At 31.6% G+C, this 24,329-nt stretch overlaps 2 protein-coding genes across 3 annotated transcripts in view; one reads left to right on the top strand and one right to left on the bottom strand.

Moving 5' to 3' along the window:
- Window positions 1-22,411, top strand: part of LOC145243469 (uncharacterized) — a 219,526-nt gene extending 197,115 nt beyond the window's left edge. For both annotated transcript variants that reach the window (XM_080106406.1, XM_080106405.1), the window contains 3 exons: window positions 6,283-7,720; window positions 14,202-15,632; window positions 20,982-22,411. In XM_080106406.1, the coding sequence (XP_079962532.1) occupies window positions 6,283-7,720; window positions 14,202-15,632; window positions 20,982-22,156 (4,044 nt within the window). In that variant the 3' untranslated portion in view covers window positions 22,157-22,411. The remainder of the gene's footprint in view (window positions 1-6,282; window positions 7,721-14,201; window positions 15,633-20,981) is intronic.
- LOC145243470 (putative histone-lysine N-methyltransferase set-23) overlaps window positions 1-24,329 on the bottom strand; it is a 416,813-nt gene that overhangs the window by 352,431 nt on the left and 40,053 nt on the right. The window lies entirely within an intron of this gene.

Raw genomic sequence — 24,329 nt, 5'->3', positions numbered from 1 at the left:
ATATATATTATATATATATTGTATATATATTATATATATTGTATATATTGTATATATATTATATATATTGTATATATATTATATATATTGTATATATAATATATATATTTTATATATATTATATATTATTTATATCATATGTATTATATATATTGTATATATATTATATATATAGTATATATTATATATATATTATATACATAATATATATTTTGTATACATATATATATAGTATATATGTATTATATATATTTTATATATAATATATATATATAGTATACATATATATAGAGTATATATGTATTATATATATTATATATAATATAGATTATATATATAATTTATATGTAATATACATATATATAAAATATGTATATAATATACATATATATATATTATATATATTACATATATGATATACATGTACATATTATATAATATATCGTAAATATATATATATATAATATATAATATATATATATTACATATTTATATTATGTATTATATATATATTAAATATACACTATATATATATTTATATTATATATTATATATATTATATATTATATTATATATATGTATATATATTATATATATTATATATATATTATATATGTATTATATATTATATATATTATATATATTCTATATATATTATATATATTATATATATATGATAAATATATTATATATATATTATATATATTATATATATTATATATACATTATATATATTATATACATTATATATACATATATATATATATTATATATATAATTTACAATGTATATATATATTATATATTATATATGTATTATATATACATATATATATTATATATATATATATATTATATATATTATATTTATTATATATGTATATTATATATATTATATATATGTTGTATATAATATATATTATATATGTTGTATATATATTATATGTATTATATATATTATATATATATTATATATTTTATATATATATAATTTATATTTATTTTATATATATACATTATATATTTTATATATATATATATTATATATATATATATTATATATATATTTTATATATATATATTTTATATATATATTATATATATATTTTATATATATATTATATATATATTTTATATATATATTATATATATATTATATATATATATTTTATATATATATTATACATATATTTTGTATATATATTATATATATATTTTATATATATATTGTATATATATATTATATATATATTTTATATATATATTTTATATATATATTATACATATATTTTGTATATATATTATATATACATATATTTTATATATATTATATATATTATATAATTCTATATTATATATAATATACCTATATATCATATATATATTATATAAATATATTATATATACATTATGTACCTATATATTGTATATATTTTATACCTATATATTGTATATATTATATACCTATATATTATATACATATATTATATATATTATATACCATTATATATATTATAAACCTATATATTATATACATATATTATATATATTATATACGAATATGTTATATACAGATATTATATATATTATATACCAATATATTATATATATATAATATATATATTATATATATATTATATAAAAATATTATATATATATTTTATATATCATATATGCATATATTGTATATATGTATATATTATGTATATATTATATACCTATATAGTATATACATTATATATATATTATATGTATATATCATATATTATATATATATATTATTTATTGTATATATTGCATATATTATATATATATTTTATTATATATTATATAAGTTTATATATTATATATATATATATTTATAATATATATATAATATATATATATTATAAATATATTTTATATGGTATATATATTATATATATATTTATATTGTATATATATTATATATATATGATAAATATATTTTATATGTTATATATATTATATATATATTTATAGTATATATATATTATATATATATTTATATTGTATATATATTATATATATATGATAAATATATGTTATATGTTATATATATTATATTTATAATATATATATAAATTATAAATAATATATATATATAATTTATATATAATATATATAATATATATATATAATATATATGATATATATCATATATATATTATATATTATATATGTATTATAAACCTGTATATTACATATACACTATATATATATATTATATATTTTAAATGTATATTATATATATATTATATATATATTGAATATATATTATATATATTACATATATATTATATATATATTACATATATATGATATATCTCTAGTATACATATAAAGCAATTCGCTGTTTGACTAATATATATATATGTATATATATATATATATATTATATATATTTGAAGAAGATTAGAACAATAGTCTAAAGAGCTGAGTGTGTTTTAATATAACAGAAAATACAGGAAATAGAATGCCCTTGTTGTAATTTAGGTATATAATAAGCTCGATAGTTAAATGTCGTAGAGCTAATTCAAAATTTGCTGACGAGGAGACCTTGCTTATTAAAAAACTATATGTAATTATTGTACATAACTTGATGTATACCAGAATAAAAAGCATTGTTTTCCGAAATGATCGTACAGATAAATGATTTTATTATTGTTTCTTCTTATGAAATGGATTTTTAATTTAATTATAATTTGATTTTTAAATTTTAAATTATCAATCACATTACTATATATTATATATATATTATGTATATATATTTTATGATATATATATATTATATTATATATATATTATATATATATTGTCTATATATAATATATATATATATATTATATTAATATATCATATATATTATATATATTATATATTATAACATATATATATATTCTATATATTATATATATAGTATATATATAATATATATATAATTTATATATTATATATATAGTATATATATAATATATATATATTATATATATTATATATATAGTATATATAATATATATTATATATATTATATATAGTATATATATAATATATATATATTATATATATTATATATATTATATATATATATTGTATATATATTATATATATAGTATATATATAATATATATATATATTATATATATGCAATATATATTATATATCTATATTATATATATGCAATATATATAGTATATATATATTTTATATATATATATTATATATATATTATATATATTATATATATGCAATATATATATTATATATATATATTATATATATGCAATATATATATTATATATATTATATATGTATATTATATATATATTATATATATGCAATATATATATTATATATATTATATATATATTATATATATACATAACATATATATATATTATATATATATCATATATTATATATATTATAGATATATATTGGTTATATATTATATATTATATATGTGTATTATATATTATATATATGTATTATATATATTATATATATATTATATATATATTATATATATATATATTATATATGTATATTATATATATTGTATATGATATATATATATTATATATATAATATATGTATATTAAATATATAAAATATATATATATTTATATATTATATGTATTAAATATGTATTAAATATATATTATATATATATCATATATATATATATGTATATTATATATTAAAAAACCTTGTTAAACTTTGTGACATATTTTTATTCTATGGAGATGAGGTGCGAACGAACACCCTATAATTGTATTATACTTGTATTTCTTCAAACTGAAACATAATGATCAAAGCATACTTATGCATATGGATATGAAATGTCTTTATTTAAGCTTGTACCTATTTCCATTCTATGGAGGCCAGGCGCGAACGCAGACCCCACAATTTTATTATACCATCCCTTTTTAAGTTAAAACATACTTATCAAAGTATTCTTATGTATATCTACATTAAAAACACTTGTAAACTTTTTTTTTTAATTTTTTAATTTTTTAATTCCATACTTTCTGGACCAGGCACGGACGCAGACCCCAAAATTTTAATTGACCACTGTTCTGCCAGATCAAACATACCATTCCTGTGTCTCGATACATCTTCTATCATTATATGTAATCAGTTTGTTAAAATAGTCAACCATATAGAAGCCTATTCGTGACTAGACACACACACATTCAGCTTTATATTATATAATTTTGCTTCGAGTGTATATAATATATATATATATATATATATATATATATATATATATATATATATATATATATATATATATGGATGCATTCGAAGCAAAATTGAATATTGAAATGCTCATGTCTTTGGTTCTATGGGACGAGAGTACATAAAAATTTACAGGCTTTATGAAGATAATCCTAAAAGTTAAACGTTTAAAAGTCTATTACAATTGGTAAAAAAGGAACCTGTATTTTCAAACCAATAAAATATGCACAAATTTGCCTACATTTGTATATAAAGTGTCCTAGCAAGCAGCTTCAGTTTTGCTGATTCGGTTATCTTCCCTATGGCCTTGCCAGGCCACTAATATATATATATATATATATATATATATATATATATATATATATATATATATATATATATATATATATATATATATATATAAAACATGGTGTAAATATCATAAAGCACAATGGTAACTACTCTTCCAATTTTTTTGGATTTACGTAATCATGCCCATATTCTTTTTTTTCTTTTCTTTTAAAGTTAATGAGTTCTTATTCTTCTGAGTCAGAGAAAGAAGCTTTGTTCATGGAATGTACGTTTAGATTAAGGCACAGATAAAGAATGGGGGAAATTATTGATAGTGGTTTCAGCTAGACGTTGGTGTTTTTAAACATAATGTACACGACATTTTGTGCAAGTATGCATATAAAAATAGTCCCATCTAGAAAAAAACAAAAACAAACTTTTTTAAATTCCAAGGCGTAGTTATTGAGAAAAGTGCGAACGGACAAGGGTGAATTTACAGGTCAACCCGCCTCTTGTCGGGGGATCAATAATATTTATTGTTAATCATCATCTTAAAAAATCAGAAACACCATTCTTTATGTTTTGCAAAGATCTGTGTGCCATCTTAGAAGGTTTTAGATATAAAGAAAAAAAGATTTGGTTATTATACTTACAGATATAGATGTGTGATTGATTTTTCCTTTGAAGTTGACATAAGATTATTGATTATAGTGAGAGATTGATCGTTAATTTGTAGCAGATGAAGGAGCGAATTCTCGCGGCTAGAGATTTTGAATACACTTCTTTCCTGGCTTGTCCAATCAGAAGTCAGCTTTCAATCACGTGGACGAGTTTATCAGAGGTTAAACTGGCAACACAGTCTATCTCTTTCTTCCTAGATCTTGGACTGACAACAACTTCACGTAGAATGGACTCGTCACCCCAACTTCTCTCTTGGGACTTAACAGAACTCATACAGGCCTTCAGGCCTTTTTTTTTTTTTTTTTACATGGAGGTCACCACTTATCAAGGCCCGAAGGCCACTCATGGATAAAGGTTATTGCGTGTACAGTAATCAATGAGATAGTATTGTAGTAATCATTAGTATTGGGGGTTTTGATAGAGTGTCTTACTTAAGGGGGCGGTTTGTCAGGAGTTTGTTTATGTTGGACTTGAAGACATCCACGTTGTAGTCAGGTGGGAAACAGGCAAGCGGCAGAGAGTTCCACTGGCATGCAGTTATAAGAGAGAAGCTTTGCTCATGGAATCTACGTTTGGATTTAGGCACAGATAAAGAGTGGAGAAAATTGTTGACAGTAGTTTCAGCCAGCCGGGGTCGACTAAGACGTGAATACAAACAAGCCAACATGGCTACTTCTGCACATGGGCTTCAATGCGTTATACACATAAAATCTCTTTCTCTTCCTACAGAGCCGTCGCTAATCTTTTGTGACACACGCTTCTACTAATAATTAATCAAAGAGACAAATAATCCATTATGGCTATGGACCATAACTTCAACACACACATACATGAACTCTTTCTCTTCCTACAGGCCTGTCTAATCTTTTATCTACATCTCCACAAAGGAAGACTTTCCACGACTAACTCTTTCTCTATACAAACCTACTAACGGGGATAATCAATAAAGTTGTTTTTAAATGTTAGAATGAGACTTCTTTTCTTGTCTTCTTCTACAATTTCTTAAGAAATATAATAAGTAAAAGAATATGATAAATAAATAACATCATGTTTTCTTTTTTTGTTATTTTAGATATCTACATCTTCACAAAATTCAAGCTTACCCGAATGGATTTCATACAACCAAGAAAGCCGTGAATTGATAGCAGTCCCTACTATCCAAGATGAGTACGGCATTTACCTAAAAGCAACTCTCAAAGACCCTCAATCCAATTCAAACTGTGCACAGATATTCGACGTTTTTCACATATCGGTAACGTCTTGGTCCCCCAATGTTAAAAGGGACAAGCAGACTACTCCAGGATCGGACGGTACCAAAACGTTAAAAACGTGCTACAACGGAGTGGATCTCATTCAAACAACCCTCATATTTGCAATCAACCTCAAAGAACTTTCGGCAGTCGATCGGTTGAACTTAGTCAAAAACCTTGCCCACTTTCTTGGCATTGACTCTGCGGTTATCACAATTAGCACTGGTAACGAACTTTTCTCCACACAAGACAACTTCAAGAGCTACAGCATTCTTGCTTCCGGACATGGAAACACGGTAGCCATTGTTCCAAATGCGACAGAATTAACCTGGCAAGTTCCGTGCAATGTCTTCCCGGAGATGCATCTGTTTGTTAAGGTTCTGCAGCATAATGTTGAAGGCGGACGTTTGACGTCCGAAGTCGGTCATAATGTTGTCGGCTGGTATATCTCGGCGCTAGTGAACCCATCAAAACAGCAGTTGAACAGGAAGAAGAGACTTGCCCACAGATTCATGACGCCGGTGGCAACGCCAGTCCTGACCATAGTGCCAGCAACAAAAGTAAAGCCAACATCATCTACAAAGGATTGGTGGTGGTGGCCAGATACAAAAGAAGATACGTCGACGAAAACCACATCATCCCTTGAACGGACAACCACAGCATCAACATATACAGATAAAATGACCAAGCCTTTCTCCCCACAGAGTGAGATCTTCGCACATACACTAACACCAAGTTCACTATCTTCTAGGATATTACCCACAAAGAGTTCCTATTTTGCATCATCCTCATCTTCATCATCGTCGTCAGCATCACCACTAATATCATCATCAGTAGAAATAACAACAAAGCTAACAGCAAGCAGACTTCCACACAGTTCTTTAGATAAAACATCCTTGAGTTACCACGTAGAGTCGGTATTTTCTTCAGAGTCTCTTTATAGCTCCAGTTCCAGTTCAAAAGTTCAAACATCCCAAATATCATTCCCCAAACAGACTTATTCCCCTACAGATTACTACACAAAGAGCCATATTGATACATCTTCCACAAGCCCAATAACACCCGAACAGAGCAGCAGCTACACAGAACTTGGTATATCTGGGTCAGGTGACTCGACTTATATTGATGAAGACTCGATACCCGTAATTGAAACAACAGCATTACCTAGCAGAGAAACAACACAACCTTTCAGCATTTTCATTACACCTTCCTCGCCAATAAGGACACCAGACACTGAAGAGGATCCACACTCAGTGCCAGGTTGGTATTTTTAATATATTTTAATAACTAGCGGGGGTACTCGGCGTTGCCCGAGTGTTTGTTTCCGGGACGGGGGGGGGAGTTTTAAAAAATGTTATGGTAGGTAAGTAGGAAGGATCAAACCCGGAGTCATGAGTAAAAGTAGGAAAATAAAGTGTGAAAAACAAAAAAAAAAAAACATCTGCAACGTTAACAGTTCGGCCACCAAGAAAAGTCCATTCCAGTTGTTTAGGAAAAAAAAAAAACAAAAACAAAACGACTACGGTAGGTCGGCGTGAACGTGAAAATATAATGTGAATTGTCCAGCACGCTAACCACTACGCCACAGAGCACTGCAGCTTAGTTTAGTGATTTTAAATAACTTCACATGAAAGAACTACGAAGCCAAACCGGTGTTCTCTTCTCAACTGTTCCTTGTGAACGATCCCCAAACGGTGTTAAGTGGTGGCAGGGGGAGGAGGAATTTATTAGAGAGAAAATATTTTACCACTTCCATTGATCTTAACCGATTTTGGCCGTGACTTCTCAGCAGAAAAAGTATAGAAATCTAAGATTATCGAGGAATTTGAGAAATAATAAGCCTATAACACACCTCAGATATTGTTCTGCCGTTTGTGCATATTATATTTGCATGAAATATCTTGATTTTTAATCCTATTAAGGTCAAAATCCGACAGGAAAAAATGAGTTAATTTTATTTATATAGAGATGTTCACTATCGGCTCTGGCATGACACCTGGCCAGAAAATATAAAATAAAACTTCTGCTTAATGCAGATACACACCTGGCCGGAAAATATTTGCTTATTTGTTGTGGAAATATTTTAGCAAGGACAGATAATGAAAGTGAAAGAAAGAGTGAGTTGCTTTTAATTAATTACAATATTTATTTTGCTATGATACAAAATTCCTGATTCTAAAATCGTTTAATTGCCTAAAATAATAGAGGAGAGAATCATGAAGTGGTCGCCTTAAGGAAAACAACATTATTTAAAAATCTTTATTGAAAAAAATCAATTCAGGTAACTTGATTATGTAGTAGAGCCTTAATCACCATCTCGATACAGGTCCGGAACTGGGAGCATGCCTTTTCTACAAGAGCCAGCAGGAGCTTTGTGAATACTTGGCGGATGGCGGCGAATAGGTTGGATTTGATGTTGTGGTAGGTCATGTTAGTGATGTCTTAACGTATAACCAAATGAAGTAGTCCAGTGGGTTCAGGTTGGGGAAGGAGGGACAGTGAGAGAAGAGTAGCACTCCTTCTGAAGCCAACCTTTGGTTTCTTTGAACTTGTGGGACTGCCAAGTCCTGCTGCTACACCCAGGGTCTGCCAGCGGCCACCTGATTGCATCAGGGGATCACCACACTCTTCAGCACATCCAAGTACACTTTCGTGTTGACTTTAAAGCCAACTTTGAAGATATGAGGTGGCATGATGTGATCCTCACATGAAATCACACCAAGAACCATAATCGTGGCCGGAAACTGTTTTCATCACCCTGGGCATGTTCCTGTTATTCGTGGCAATCCAGCGATGCATTTTGAGGGAGCTGGTTGCATAACTTGGATCAGTGGAGAGCATGAGTTGTATAGTGGCGCATCTCTGATCTTACTTGTTGAACATTGTGTCACTTTCAGATATGATAGAAGGCTCATATCGCTGTTGGGATTTGTACGCAACTGGCCAACTTGTAGATAGTCTGCAACAAAAAAGTAATCTGGTTTTCATCAAATGGAAATGAAATCCTGTCGTCTTTTCTAGTGCGACAATTTTATTATTTCACCCGGTAGAATTTCATTGGGGGGATATTTCGCAGAGAGTCCTCATCTACTTTTTAATGTAGATATATATTTTTTTTAATCATTTGAAAAACTTACTAATGTTTTCCCTTTATTTATTGTACCTATTTACTATGCCTCCCCACGGGACAGAGTTAGACACCAGGGTCGTTTTTTAACGTGGAGAAAAGGTACAAAAATAAAATTGTCTCAGTCGTTAAGGATTTCTCCTCCACCGAAAGAGAACAAGAAATGGAAGTGCAGCATCTGAAGAACAGATGGTATTTATTTGCTCCCCCACCGAGCAAATTAGGCACAAGACCGATTTTTAATGTGAGGAGTGAAGGGAGGGGGAAGGGAAAAAGGGGACCAGCTCCCGAGAGGTGGGAAATGGGAGCTGGTTAATGGTCATGCATGTGGGGTTGCCCCCACATCTGGTCTTTGCTAGTCATAGCTTGCAGCATCTGCCGGAAAGATACTACACTTTGATCTTGGCCAAAAGGCCAATTGTATCCAAGATTTGATAAAATCATTTCAAAATTTTCATGTATATTCTTCGCTTGTGCTTATTTTATCACGGATAAATATCTCTACGTGTACCAGTTTTCCTTGTGCCATTCTTACCAGCTATTTTTTTAAAATTAATTGCTATAATTCATACATTTTAGTTATAGTGGTAATTTTAAAGCAATAAATACTTATCACTTAAGCATGAAGTTTCAAACAAAAATAAATAAAAATAACAGGAAATCCACTATTTTAGAAGCACTCGATATTCAGATTTTTAAATTTAACGGTTGAAATCTATTACCTCCTCCACGATGTCGGTAGGTAATTTCTCAACAAGGTAAGTGTATTGTGTCCTTTGCAATGTTATCTACTTTGCATTGAATAAAACCTGGATTTGGATGAACCAGGATTTGATGTGGGCTGGGTTAAATACCGGGATGTTTAACGATAGGGTGGCTGAAGATATTTCTGAAAGTGACGAATCCATGCTCTTGTTTCTCTTGATTTAATCTCGAAAATGATTTGGAAGTCTTTAAATTGCCAGTCTCTGTTCTTTGTGTAGGCAAGAAGTTGGTGTAGATGGACGTCTGCGGTCCCAGTTTAAATGGGAAAATAGTGTGATGTGGAACTGTAGGGTTGTAGAAGGAAGTGCAGGTTTCATTTCACGGTCGGGTGTCACCAATTTGTTGGGTATAGAAGGATGTGAAACTTTTTATCAAATGGTCGGATGTTACCAATTTGTAGGGGTGCAGAAGGAAGTGCATGTTTCATATCATGTCGGGGTCACCAATTTGTAGAGGAAAAGAAGTTTAAGTGAAATTAAATCTCTTTGCCCCAAACAAAATAATAATAAAAAAGAATAAAACAAAATGACACCTCCTTCTGGTTTAAAATGCACTGCATTTATTTTTTAACAAAAACAAAATGAATAAGCAAAGGTCCGATCAGTGAAACTTCTTGTGAAGTCATTATGATTAAAATGTTAGATGAAAGTCCTTCGTGGAATTAATAAGATTAGAAGGTAAAAGTCTTGTATGAAAATAATGTCCTTATCTTAAGGTTGGTGTTTTAACTGGCGAAGTTCACCTTATTCAAAACTCCCATGAGGAAAGTAATTCGTTGTTATTAATTAGAAAATGTGCGGAATGGGTGCATGTGTGCATAAGTGTGATTTTTGAGTGTCCGTGTGGCGTGTGTAATCATGGTTTTGATGGCTTTGACAGCGACGATGTTATGAAAACGAACGACATGTTCTTGTGTGACGTCGAAGTGAGAAGAAGGGAAAAAGAAAGGAAGAAAGAATGTTTGATGCGTTTTTTATACATTTTAGAGCGTCTCCAAAACAAGATTGCTATTGCTGATATTTTGGTTTTTGGAAAAGCGTTCAAAACAGAATCTTCTAAATTTTCTCATCGGTCGCTTGTGTCACGTGATACTGTCGTCAACTAAGTCCGCCAGAAATATGTTCATTTTACTTTTGTTGTTGTGTGTGTGTGTGTGTGTGTGTGTGTGTGTGGCTGCAGAGACCAGACAAGTGCAAAATTGATTTTGATAAAAATACCTGTTTATTAGAATTAAATTGAATTTTTTTTTTCTCTTTCATATCATGGTGGAGGTCACTCCTGGCACGTCCTCAAAGGTTGGAAATTAAGGCTGAATGATGTTTAAATGTTCGATAACACTTTGGAACATTGGTCGAACGCATGGATCGAAATATTAATAGCCTCAATTTGTAAACTCTGAGGACGTGCCAGGAGTTACCTCCATCATGACACAAAAAAAAAACCCTGTATTTCCTGAAGAAGAACATTTTACTATTTGAAAATTTGAACAAAAAAAAAAATTCAATTTAATTTTAATGTATAGATATGTTTATTAAAATCAGTTTTGCACTTGTCTTTTCAAGAGTTAAATTTTTAAAATAAATAAGTTATTTTTGAAATCAGAAATTAGGCTGATTTTTTTTTTCTGATTCTTATACCGATTTCAGAACTAAAAAAAAAATTCTGATTATTTTCAATTCCCGATTCCGCTTAAATGTCCCAACACTAATTAATACCTTTCATTAGCAAAAACAATCCACCAAAAACTAAGTTAATTATTTCTTCTTAATGAATATTTTAGTGGTATGTATTAATTAATAAATGAAAGTTAATATAAATTATAGACGTTTTAGGTTATCTACAAAAACTTCATCCGTACACATTCATTTCAAGAACGAAATGTATCTTATTGCACTCATAGTCAAAACACAATAACAAATTAAAAATAAGTCCTTTGTATGAAGAAAATAAATCTGAAAAAGAACCAAAATAAAAACAAGTGAAGCATGCATGGTCCCGCGTGAGTGCACAGTGAACGAAGCATGAAAAAATGACCAAAACCAGCATTTCCCCCCCCCCTCCCATTTAGCCTCAAAAGTCCCCAGGGGGCGTCAAATCCTGGTGAAAATGAATTTTACGGTGCAGTCTTAGGCTTTAACATGTGTAAATTTGAGTTCTGCACCATGCAAAAAAAGAAATGACTAAGTCTATCATTTGTCCCTCCTCCCCACATTTAGCCCCAAAAGTCCCCAAGGCTTTAACATATGTAAATTTGAGTTCGGCACCATGCAACACTGCTAGACATACACAGAAAATTTTGGACAAATATGGTAAAATAGTCCCAAAAATGGAATGTTTTTATTAGCCCTAAAAGAGCCTCTGGGACACACCTAAGAGTTATTGCGAAGTATAGACAAACAAAATTATATAGAAATCAGTTATAACTTTTTAGAAAGTTTTATAAAATTTCAAGGCATCAAGTTTTTTTTAATAAGCACAAAAGTATCAATTTTAGCCATTTTAACCCGAAAGACACCCCTGGGGGGAGGGGGAGGGCGCAACCAGAGTTTTCCCAGAAAATCCATTCTATCACTTTTTTACTCATATCATGTTTAATGTTTGTGCAAAATTTCAAAAAAATTCTAAGGCGTAGATATTGAGAAAAGTGCAGACAGACAGACAGACAGACGAACAGACGAGGGTGAATTTACAGGTCCACCCTCCTTTTGTTGGGGGACCAAAAAAAAAAAAAAAACATTTATCAAGCTGTTTTATTATATTTCTCTTAATTTGTCTGTCAGTCTGTTTATCCATTTCACCCAGAAACTACTGGGCTTATCTGACTGAAATTTTGTATGAACCTTTGTTATGATAAGATGCAGCGAACTAGGTATTATGGTATCTGCTCGATGCATAATTAAGGATTAATGGGGATTAATACTTAGATGTTACTTTTTCTTGGAAACTACTCGTCCAATCTGGCTGAAATTTTGTATGGACCTTTATTATGTTTGGTGTAGCGAACTAAGTATTATGGTATCCGTTTGATGAACAGAGATTAAGCGGGATTAGTATTTAATGCAAAAATAAGCAAAAATTTAATCATATTCATTCATCAATTTGGAATAAAGCACATTATAAATTAACGGTCTATAACTTTTGCCCTTTTTTTAATAGGCTAAAAAGTCCAGTTTAATATATAATTCTATAAAATAAGTACACATTTGTAGAGATACAGTATTTTGATGGGATTTCTTTTCAGACAAAGTGATGGCACCGTGTAGCTGAACAAGTTGAGATGATAGAGAAAAAAAAAACATGGACGTTTTTGGATTCAGTAGTTCAAACTTAGTTTAAAACTAGTGTCAGATATAATCACTAAATGTAGTGTTCATAAGTATTATCAAACAAGCCTAGTTTAAAATCTTTCGGTTTCATTTAGGGGGGGGGGTATTTTATGATTTCGGAGTAGAAAGTGGACTTTGTGTCTACTTTCGGCAATCTCTTAACTCTTGGTTCTCCATTTTGTTCTTTAGTCCTCATATTCCATGAGCGATGTTTCTGACAAAGGGGGAAGAATTGCTGTTTTCTGAGTTGGAATATATCCATATAAAATTTATCATTGGCTAGTTTTTTTACCTTGAAGTGATATACATATCTAGGTGCTAAAAAAATTAAAAATTTTAGATGCTAAAAAAATAAATATATTTGTTTTTTGTTTTTTTTAGCACCTAAAATTAAGTAACTTCATGTCTTGTCTGGATCGATTTCCATAAAATATATATATATATATATATATATATATATAATTTAAAAATGCTTCTCTAAAATAATTTTTTTTTCATCTCAACTCCCATTTTTATTTTGCAGACATGTCCTATGCTGGATCAGGGTCAGGATCAGGGAGTGATGATGAGGAAACTTCAGTTAGCATTCAACCGTCAATTCATACATCTTCCAACTCTGTGTTCGTTCCGACGCCTTCATTGAGTTCAGTATTCGACTCTACTGAAAGCAATATTTTTTATTTCGAAGAAACAGCGAGTACGTCAACCAGTAAGCACATCAGTTCTTCCATCTATATACCAAGCAAAGATGCTGATCTGCTCACCTCATCTGCATCATCTTCATGGGAGGTATGGATCACAAAAGATCCCTATGCATCTAAAAATAACGAGGGTAGGAAGACATCTGAAATAAAAGAATCTTCCAGCAATGTCTGGTCTTCCAAAGACACGGAATCTTCCGCTCATGTGTGGACATCGAAAGACACAAAGTCCTCCACGTATGTATGGTCATCCAAAGACACAATACCCTCCACTCATGTGTGGTCATCCACAAAAGAACATCCTACCGACGTCTGGCATACAAAAGACACAGAGCCCTCTACCGATATCTGGTACTCGAAAAAGGAGCATTCGACTCATGTCTGGTCTTCCAAAGACATGGACCATTCCACTCAGGTGTGGTCCTCTAAAAAAGAACACTCTACTGATGTCTGGAATACGAAAGGCACAAAGCCCTCCACGGATAACTGGTCTTCAAAAGACATAGAGCCTTCAACTAATATGAAGTCCTTCAAAAGAGAATATTCTACCGATGTATGGCATACAAAAGAGAAAGAATCGTCGACTGATGTGTGGTACTCCAAAAAGGAGCAGTCGACAGACACCGGACATTCTACAGGAGTGTGGTATCCTAACGAAGGAGAACAGACACGGAAACCGACAGAATCCAAAGCAACAGACGGCACTGACAAAAGATGGTGGATAGAAGAAACGGAAAGCACTAGGAAAATATGGCACACGTCATCCTCGTCACATTACCCAATTGCATCACACATCCCAAGCTCATCACAAGTCGAGGAGTCGTCGTTCAGTAAGGTGACACCTTCGTATTCTTATCCAACTAGCCATTCCATTCAACCCAGCACTTCCAGAGAAAGCCACGAAAAGAATATATATCCAAGTACTGACAGTCACATTCCGACGACTTCAAGTGTCGGCTCAGTCTACATTGAAGGAGAGGAAGACGTCACTAAATATGCAGAAATACCAACGAGATATTATTTGGAAACTTCGAGTAGCAAAAAGCCTGACAGTTCAGATACGCATAGACACCATTCCTCTATTCATCCCAGCAGTACTACAGAGTCTGCTAGTGAAGCACCTTTGGTGCCAGTTACCGTATCAATAGAAAAGAACCAACGAACCACAACATCGCAGACAACCACTGAACCAGAAAGAATCACGAAAAAACCTAAGAAACATCCAACACTACCACCCTATAAAGAAACCACTGGTAAGTTGGGCATTATCTTACTGACATTCAAATTTATGAATAGATTTACAAATAAATTAACATAGAGAATTGTTAGGAGGCTATCACAAAGAAAGAAATGGTAAAAACAAAGATTAACAGGTCATTTTCTATATATTTATTTTTTTCTTTAATTGTAGTAGTATTTCCACTGTTTGAAAGCATTGAAATTTGAAAAAATTACGTATAAGTTAAGAGACCAATCAAAATGCGAATTTTTTAAAATAAACATACTTATTTAAACTTGTGGGACCTGTGGAAATTCCACAGGGAACTCATTCATATGTAATATACTGATGTTGGCATTTGTATATGTTCAACATAAATGGAGATGCTCTGATATTGTAGCTCTTTTGTTAAAATTGCAAAAGTATTTATCTAAGCTAGCAGGAACGCCCGGCATAGCCTGGTCATAAAGTAGGCTTAAATATGATATATTAATTCTTGCAGATTTCGTATATATTATTATGGAGTTAATGTTCTATCAATTTTTATATATTATATAGTTGCAATTTAAAAAAAAGAAAAAAAATATCCATATGACTTGGGTGCATCAGCTGGAATCGAAACCGAAACTTATGAAAAAAAATATAAATATATATATATATATATAACTTGAGTTCCTTCAGCTATAATTGAAACTGAAACCAAAACTTATGAAGAATTCTTGATAAAATTATTCATAAAAAAATAGATTACTGGAGTGCCATTCTCTTCCCTGCAACCTCTTTCTCACAGAAGAGGTATTGCGAATTCGTCTTTGCTTTCTCGTTATTTTTATGGCAAGTGCTCGACTGAGCTTCAATCTATGGTCCTCCTTCGCCAAACTTTCACAAGAAACACTCGTCTAGCTGAAAACACTATCAATAATTCCCCCCCCACTCTTTATCTGTACCTAAACCTAAACGTAGATTCCATGAACAAAGCTTCTTTCTTAGAAACTGTGGAACTGTCTTCCGTTTTCCTGCTTTCCAGCTGACTACAATATGGTTGTCTTCAAGTCCAATGTAAACAAGTTCTTGATGAGCCGTTCCACTTAAGTTAACAAATTTACCGAATTTCCACTACTAATGATTACTATATTGTCCATTTAACTACTATACACTCTTAACTCTTATACTCGAGTGGCCTATGGGCCTTGATAATTGGTGATGCCTATGCAAAAAAAGCTGAATATATATATATATATATATATATATATATATATATATATGTAAAGGTCATTCTAAGACTGTTTTAGAACCAGAATTCACTAAAAACACCATAGTAATTAATTGTGATAATCAAGCAAGCATAGTCTTGGGCACAAACTCAATAATTCACCAAACATCTAAACATATTGATAGTAAGTATCACTTCATAAGAAATGGGCTAAAAAATGAATCCATTATTATAAATTACATAAAATTAAAGCAAAATATAGCCACTATATTAACAAAACCAGTGATAAAAATAAAATTAAAAAGTTTTGTTCATAAACTTTGACTTAAATAACTATATTTTTAAAAGACCAGATAAAGATAATGAGTGATTCCGGTTTCTGATTGGTTGCTAGCAGGACGTGGCTCCATTTGATTGGTCAGTTCCTATCGCCAGTGTCTATAAACAGAACCTTCCAATTTTCTTTAATCATACTCTTATTACTCTGTTCTGTCGGCCTGCTTTCCACCGGACTACAACTTGGATGTCTTCAAGTCCAATGTTAACAAATTCCTAATGAACCGCCCCCTTAAGTAAACACTTCATCAAATCTCCACACTAACGTAATGTACTTGCAATAACCCTTATCTCTGAGTGGCTTCCGGGCCTTGATAAGTGGTGATCACTGTGTAAAAAAAAAAAAATAAATAAAAATTAAAAATATTGCAACAATGCGCATCTACTGAATCAGCATATTTTTGTGTTCTTGTCAATATAACTCTTTCTAGACCTCTAGCGTTGATGAAACTGTATGAATAAAACTGATTAAAATTTTTTTTTTTTTAATTTTACTTGAGAGTCACCGTTCTTGAGGATAAGGACTAATGAATGTAAGACAGTAGTATAGTAATCGTTAATGGTATAAATGGGGTAGAATTTGATTATTGGTTTGACAAAAATTTGTTTACATTGGATATGAAGGCCACCAAACAGGCTCGCAACGTCTCTTCTGTGGGAAAGAGGTTGCAAGGAAAAGAAAGGGCATCACCTCTTAGGTTTCGAATTGTGATGCCAATGCATTTCTTGTGTGCCCAATGCTTGCAAAGAAGTGAGCTGCACCTTAACACCCTTTCCACAAACTGAACAAAGGAACTCTCCTCTTTCTGGAGGCTTTCTAACATTAAAACCATTGATCTTTACTTTCCATAGTATTCGTTAAAGTCTTTAACAACAAGTAGATAATCCATTGTTCCATAGGCGAGTACAACATCATTTGTCAGAATTAGAAATATTTACAAATTTTCACCATTACAAAATTTGCGAGTCTTTCGGCCAACTCTTTTTAGAAAGATTCACTCAAGGATTTCGATTTCATTTTGATACAACCAGAACTATGTTGAGGATCTCCATTATTTTCATCAAAATGGAAAATATTTTCAAATTTTCACCAGCTATGGACAAATAATTCCACTGCCTTGTAGATACCTTATGAAAATGCAAAGGCTAAGGAAGTAAACCTCAACAAAAAATCCGGTTCGAAGTCCCGATAGGCAGATGGTGAAGTGCTACGACACCTTTTTGCAAACTCCTGCAGCTGCAGTGGCTCCGACTCTATTGGCTTGCCTTTCTGTCACACGTTGTTTGCACCATCGAGAGGGGGACCCTGGTAACTGGGCAAACCTAAGTCTCTTTATCACTCGCCCAGGGCTGCATCAAGAAAGCCAATTCCAGCTTCGAACAGTATAACCACAGCAAATGCTGCAGTGCACCAGACTAGATGCAAAATGCTATTGTCTTGTTAGACAGATGGTTATCATCACTACATCATCAGCATACAACAACTCATACAAAACTCCCATAATAACCCCAACTTAGGAGGACGCCCCTATGAGTTTGACCCCTAACTCACACTAGCCCATTCCGTCTCAGTGTCAATGTGCCTTGCTTAGGTTGGATACAAGTTTTTAAAAAAATTAAAATTAAATTTTCAAAAGAATCAATTATTTTAGGCAACAGATTAAATAACATTCAAAGGGGAATAACTCTGTTCAGATCATTCCATAAGGGAAATAACCTTAAATTAATAAAAAATACAAATAAAATGTCTTGTGTTTACTATAAAAGAGGCAACCCTATTATACTAAGAATTGCAAGACAAAAATGATGGTTTTCAACTGCTTCATTTAATGTAACAGAGTTTTATAACATTAATAAGAAAATAAAATGTAAAATACGGCGATAATGATTTTTTTTCTTAAACAAAACATTCAAGTAAGAAAAAATGATCTTTTCAACTACTTTGGTAAAATAGAGTTATCTCCCTTATAAGAATGAGTTAAGATTCCGACTTCCTGCATTACTTTTTGTGTTGTCTTATGGGGTTGTTTTCATGCTTTAAAAAAAAAAATTAAAATATTTTAAGTTTTGTTAAAAACGTGGAAAAAAAAAAGGGTTGGTGCTTGTACATTATTATAGGATATATAAAATGAACCCCCCTCCAAAAAAAAACTGCATTTTAATTTAAAAAAAACAAAAAAAACATTATTACGTAATTACATGTCATGCTGAAATTAATAAAAATTCAAAAAAATTATCACAAAATGATCGAGATGTGCTAAAATTTTACAAAAACAAAACAAAACAAAAAACAAACAAAAACATTATTATTGATTCGCCATTTTTTTTAAATTTGAAATGGCGAATCTTAAGTGAAAACAAATAAAATATGTTAATTCGTCATATGGGATCGGCCCCAACAGACTAGACCGATAAAACTGCATCATTCGATAAATTTTATTTTTATTGTAATTATTTTTATACTTGATATTTTTTCTTAATTTTTGAAATTTTCACTAACTTCGACATGACATGTAATAGTGGTTTTACTTAAAATGCATTTTTTTTATATCAAACTAGCCTGGGTTCCCGGCGTTGCCCGGGTGTTTGGAAGTGTGTGTTAAGCAAAAAAAAAAAAGTGGTAGTAGGCAGGCAGGCTAAAACCTGTACTGCAAACGTGAAAAAAAAAAATGAAAAAAAAAGTGACATCTTTGCCATTGCGTCCATCGCCAAACCGGAAGTGGTGAAGGTTTAAATTAAGGCTAAGAGGGGATTACTTTTGAAAATATCAGCGAAAAAAGCGCCCCCCTCCTTGTCGAAAAGTATGCAGTTGAGGATGAAGGAATTAATGTTTTTAGCCAATTTTTCGTTGTTCAAAGGGTTGTGCTTCAAAACGATACTGGTCTCGTGAAAATCCGTCACCTCTGTCGAAAGTTTTAGACATGCATACATTTAAACAGACAGGTGAATTATAGATCATAAGGCACAAGCACTAAAGTTTTCATTTTGTTGTTTTTATTATTTAGAAATCGATAAATTGAATAATTTAATGATCTACAAAAATTGACATAAAGTTCAAATTTGTACATGTTAAAAGTCAACGTACACATTTAAAGAACAAATGTTCTGCAACAAAATCACACCTCTTCACTGTTAAGGTCCCTAAATGCCAGTAAGCTTTCTACTCTAATAGTTTCTTCCGTCGAACAGCTAGACTTTAGAATTCCCTCCCTGCTACCTGCTTCCCGGACTGTACTGATATGCAGAAGATTAAATGTAATTTAAACCAACATCTGGTTAATCTTTCGTAGGCATGATCCCAAATAGCAGCCCCTTACGTCCAAGTGGTGAGATGCCTTGTTTGGGGTGAACGTGAGTAAAAAAAAAGTTTATTGTCGTTAATCTGTATTGAAGCTAAGGCAGAATCGAATAAATGTAACTCTTTGCGTGAACTGCTTTGCTCCTCACTATAATGTGTAAATTTTATCTGGAATGTATAGCCTTTTTTTTTTTTTTTCTAAAAGATATTACATGCACCCAGTGTCCTATTTCTAGGAGAATCAATATTTTGCTTTTTAAATAAAATAAATCACTTTTACATTTCAATTTGTGTTACACAAAATTTCAACTTAATAATAAAAAAATTTAGATACCCTGGGACTTAATGGGTTAATATTATTTTATTTTTGTTTGAATCTGTGCAAGTCTGGAACAAGGTTTACCTTGTTCCAGACTTGACTAAAAGACATTGCGTACTCCCTTTCGTGCATTCGTTACTATAAATATTACAATAATTTAAAAAAAAAAAAAAAAATTGATTTTTTTTAAAATCATTTTTTACTCTTATCCTTTCAGATTATATAAACAAGGCTCCGAGTGTTCGAACACCAATCGTCAGTGCGTATGCGACATCCGGAACCATCTTCAAATTCCAAATTCCAAAGAACACGTTCCACGACGCTGAAGATGGCAACACTCGTCGGCTTACACTTGATGTGGCCTTCCGTTGGGAACCACGGCGAGTCCCAAGCAGCTCAAACAGGTGGCTGGAGTTTGACGAAGCCACGCAGACCTTGATCGGACTTCCGTTAGCAGAGGAAGTTAGACAAAGCCCGATGGAGGTGACAATTAATGCCATAGATAAAGGCGGGAAGCTGGCTCAGGATGTTATAATGATATACGTTAATTCAAGCATGGTCGACACGAACCCGTCGTATGAGTTTGTGATGAAGTTTGAGGTAAACGGCAAGAAATTCCTGGCCGAACGTAAGCACCTGAGAAACTTGATGAAGAAGATAAGCATATTCTTTGGGGATCAAGATCCAAGTTTAATGACGATTCTAGATGCAAGACCCGGTTCTTTGATCCTCACATGGACGAACAACAGTATACCAACAGACAGGTGCGACAATGAGACAGTTCACGAACAAAGAAGGAAAATCTTTGATAAAAACGACCGGATTAATCCGAGATTCCGGAAATACATGTCACCACGATACACCGTTTCGAGTGCAGATTTCAATCTGGATGGAGCATGTCTGGCTACCGCCAATGATCTCGACGAAACCGAGACGGGTGACATTGCGGAAGTTAACCCCTGGGCTGAAGCGATTATTCCTACTGTTATAGCGGTAGCTATTGCAATCTTCATTGTTATCATCATCCTTCTTGTTTGCAGCCGGAAACAACGGCAAAAGAAGAACCAGAAGAAAGAGCAGCGGAACTCATTTGAGGACCAAGATCCTGTCATGTTCCACAGCGAACGCTCGAATCCAGAGAGAGGAATGCGTTCTAAAAGGGCAGTTATTCTACCCGGAGATGTAAATTCAAAGATGCCCGGACATCGGAGTTTTTCCCCGTATCAAGCATCTGGATTTGGCGATCTGGATAACTGTTCAGATAATGAAGATGATGAGGAGGAAGAGGAAGAGCATGGACGCTACTCCTCTTATAACGGCTCTAGTAACCCTCCACCACCTTATAGACTACCTCCACCCTATTATCAGAATAATGGGTCATCCTATGTTTGAATAAAATAATAATTTGGGGTGGTAAGAGAGGGTTTGAATAAATGCATCTAAGTTTTTACTTTTTTTATTTTTCTTAAGGACAAATTTGAAGGAAAGAAAAATAATTAAATATAAGCATACATAATGATAATAACACAAAAATTTTATAAAAATCAAAATTTTGTATGTATGGATGACTGAAATAATCTATAGATTCTCTCCATCTCTTCTTAATACATGCCCAGTCTAATAGTAATAAACCGTTCTGTTTTATGGTATATCAACCCTTTTATTGGTCATTTAATAGCAAATTCAGCTACTTTGGTGAAAAATTTTTGTATTTTGATATTTTTTAAATGAAGATTTAGAATTTGTATGATATGAATTATTCGGACTACTATTCTCATCTTGTTGTTATTTTTATAACAGTCCAGTTGGCGTGATCTTCTTCAGAAAGCATCTTTTTAAATTTGTGAATCTTTATACCAAACTCGGAAATCTATAAATAATTTTAAATTGTGTCCTAGTAAACCCATAGTGCAACAATTAGAGGCACTGACTAACAAGCGATTCTAAGTGACAGTCTTTGAGAGGTTGAAAGTTCAACTCTTACTAAAGACAACCATAACAAAGAATAACTTAATAATAAACACTTCTACCTGACAGAATATGAACAATATACCCTTATGGATTAACTAAAATGTTCAATTAGAAATTCTGCATATATTCTTGAGTTCACTATAAAGATTACCAAATTCAAAAAGGAGGTTACATCAGCTGAAACGTTGTGAAAATAACAACAAAAATCGTCATCATAGTGTTTCGTCTCATCTTGATGTTCATCGTCAGGCAGTGTCCAAGGTGTCCCTCAGGTTTGTGTCGAGCATGCCTCATTTAGGGGACAGTCCATGAGAATGTATGCAATAGATAACCAAGATAAGAATATTAGTCTGATTAAATATCCAAATCATTATTTAAGGTTTGTAACTAATTTTTTATGTAAAAATTTATTGAAGGTAAGACAATGCAGAGGGGTAACGGATAAATATGAACTGAAGCAAATTATAATATCACGATCGAATGCGTTTTGACGTTTCCTTCCAACGCAAAACGAGTAATGTACAAATCTTGCATTCTGGTGGTGATGAAGTCATTATGGATATTGCTTAGTTTTTTTGTTTTTTTTTAAGCATTCCTCATGCAGAAAGTTGTTGAGATGTTTGAAAAAGTGAAAGTTGGTAAATGAGAGGTTTGGAAAGTATGGCGGCGGATGAGGCAGAGTTTCTTAACTCAATTTGTTCAATATATATATATATATTATTCCTTAATTGGAATTCATTTTTTGAGATGAGCATTATATGTTAATTTTATTTTTTATTTCGGACTATTTTGGGGCCCGTGGTGCAGTTGATAGAGACATTGAATCTCTACGGTTCCAGATGAACATTGTCTGAAGATAGCGGTTTCAATCTCACCCAAAGTGTGCCAGAGGTAATTGGTCAAAAATGTGGTGAGACGATAACAACTACGGATGGCAGTGATGGCTGAGAATACAGTTAGGAGATTCGAAGTTCCTATCCGTCGCCGTTACCACCTGACGAAGGCCAGAGGAAGTTGGCCGAAACATTGTGAACCAATAAAAAGATCCAAAAACAACAACTAATAAAGATGAGACTAATAGTCCGAAATAAAAAATAAAAATTAATCAATTTGTTCAACTTCTGCAGGGTTGATTTAGCAATGTGCAGTCGGCCATTGTTGTGGAGGAGTATTGGGCCTTTTCTACTGACTAATGCTGGGTGTTGTTGTCAAAGTTTCTGATGCATTTCATCCATTTTTCAACAGTACCTCTCTGTCATAATTGTTTTGTCTGCATCGAAAAAACTGTAACGGATGAGACTACCAAACAGCATAATCTTCTTTTGGTGTAACTCTGGCTTTGGGAAGTGTCGTGGAGCTTCGTCAGTGTCCTACCACTGCGCTGAGTGTCACTGGTTGTCGTGAAAAAAAACCACTTTTCATTACAAGTCACAACCCAGTTAAGAATTGGATTGTTCTTGCTGCATAAAAAAAGGGGAAATAGCACTTCATGAAGGCGTTTCTTTTGGTTGTCATTCAGTTCGTGAGGCACCAATTTATCAAGTTTTTTGTCTTTCCAATCTCTCACAAGTGGTTGGAAATCGTTGTATACGTT

Source organism: Euprymna scolopes, chromosome 22 (genome assembly GCF_053919585.1).
Source record: "Euprymna scolopes isolate OS-2025 chromosome 22, ASM5391958v1, whole genome shotgun sequence".
Classification (NCBI taxonomy): domain Eukaryota; kingdom Metazoa; phylum Mollusca; class Cephalopoda; order Sepiida; family Sepiolidae; genus Euprymna; species Euprymna scolopes.
This window is presented reverse-complemented; position numbering and strand designations above follow the sequence as displayed.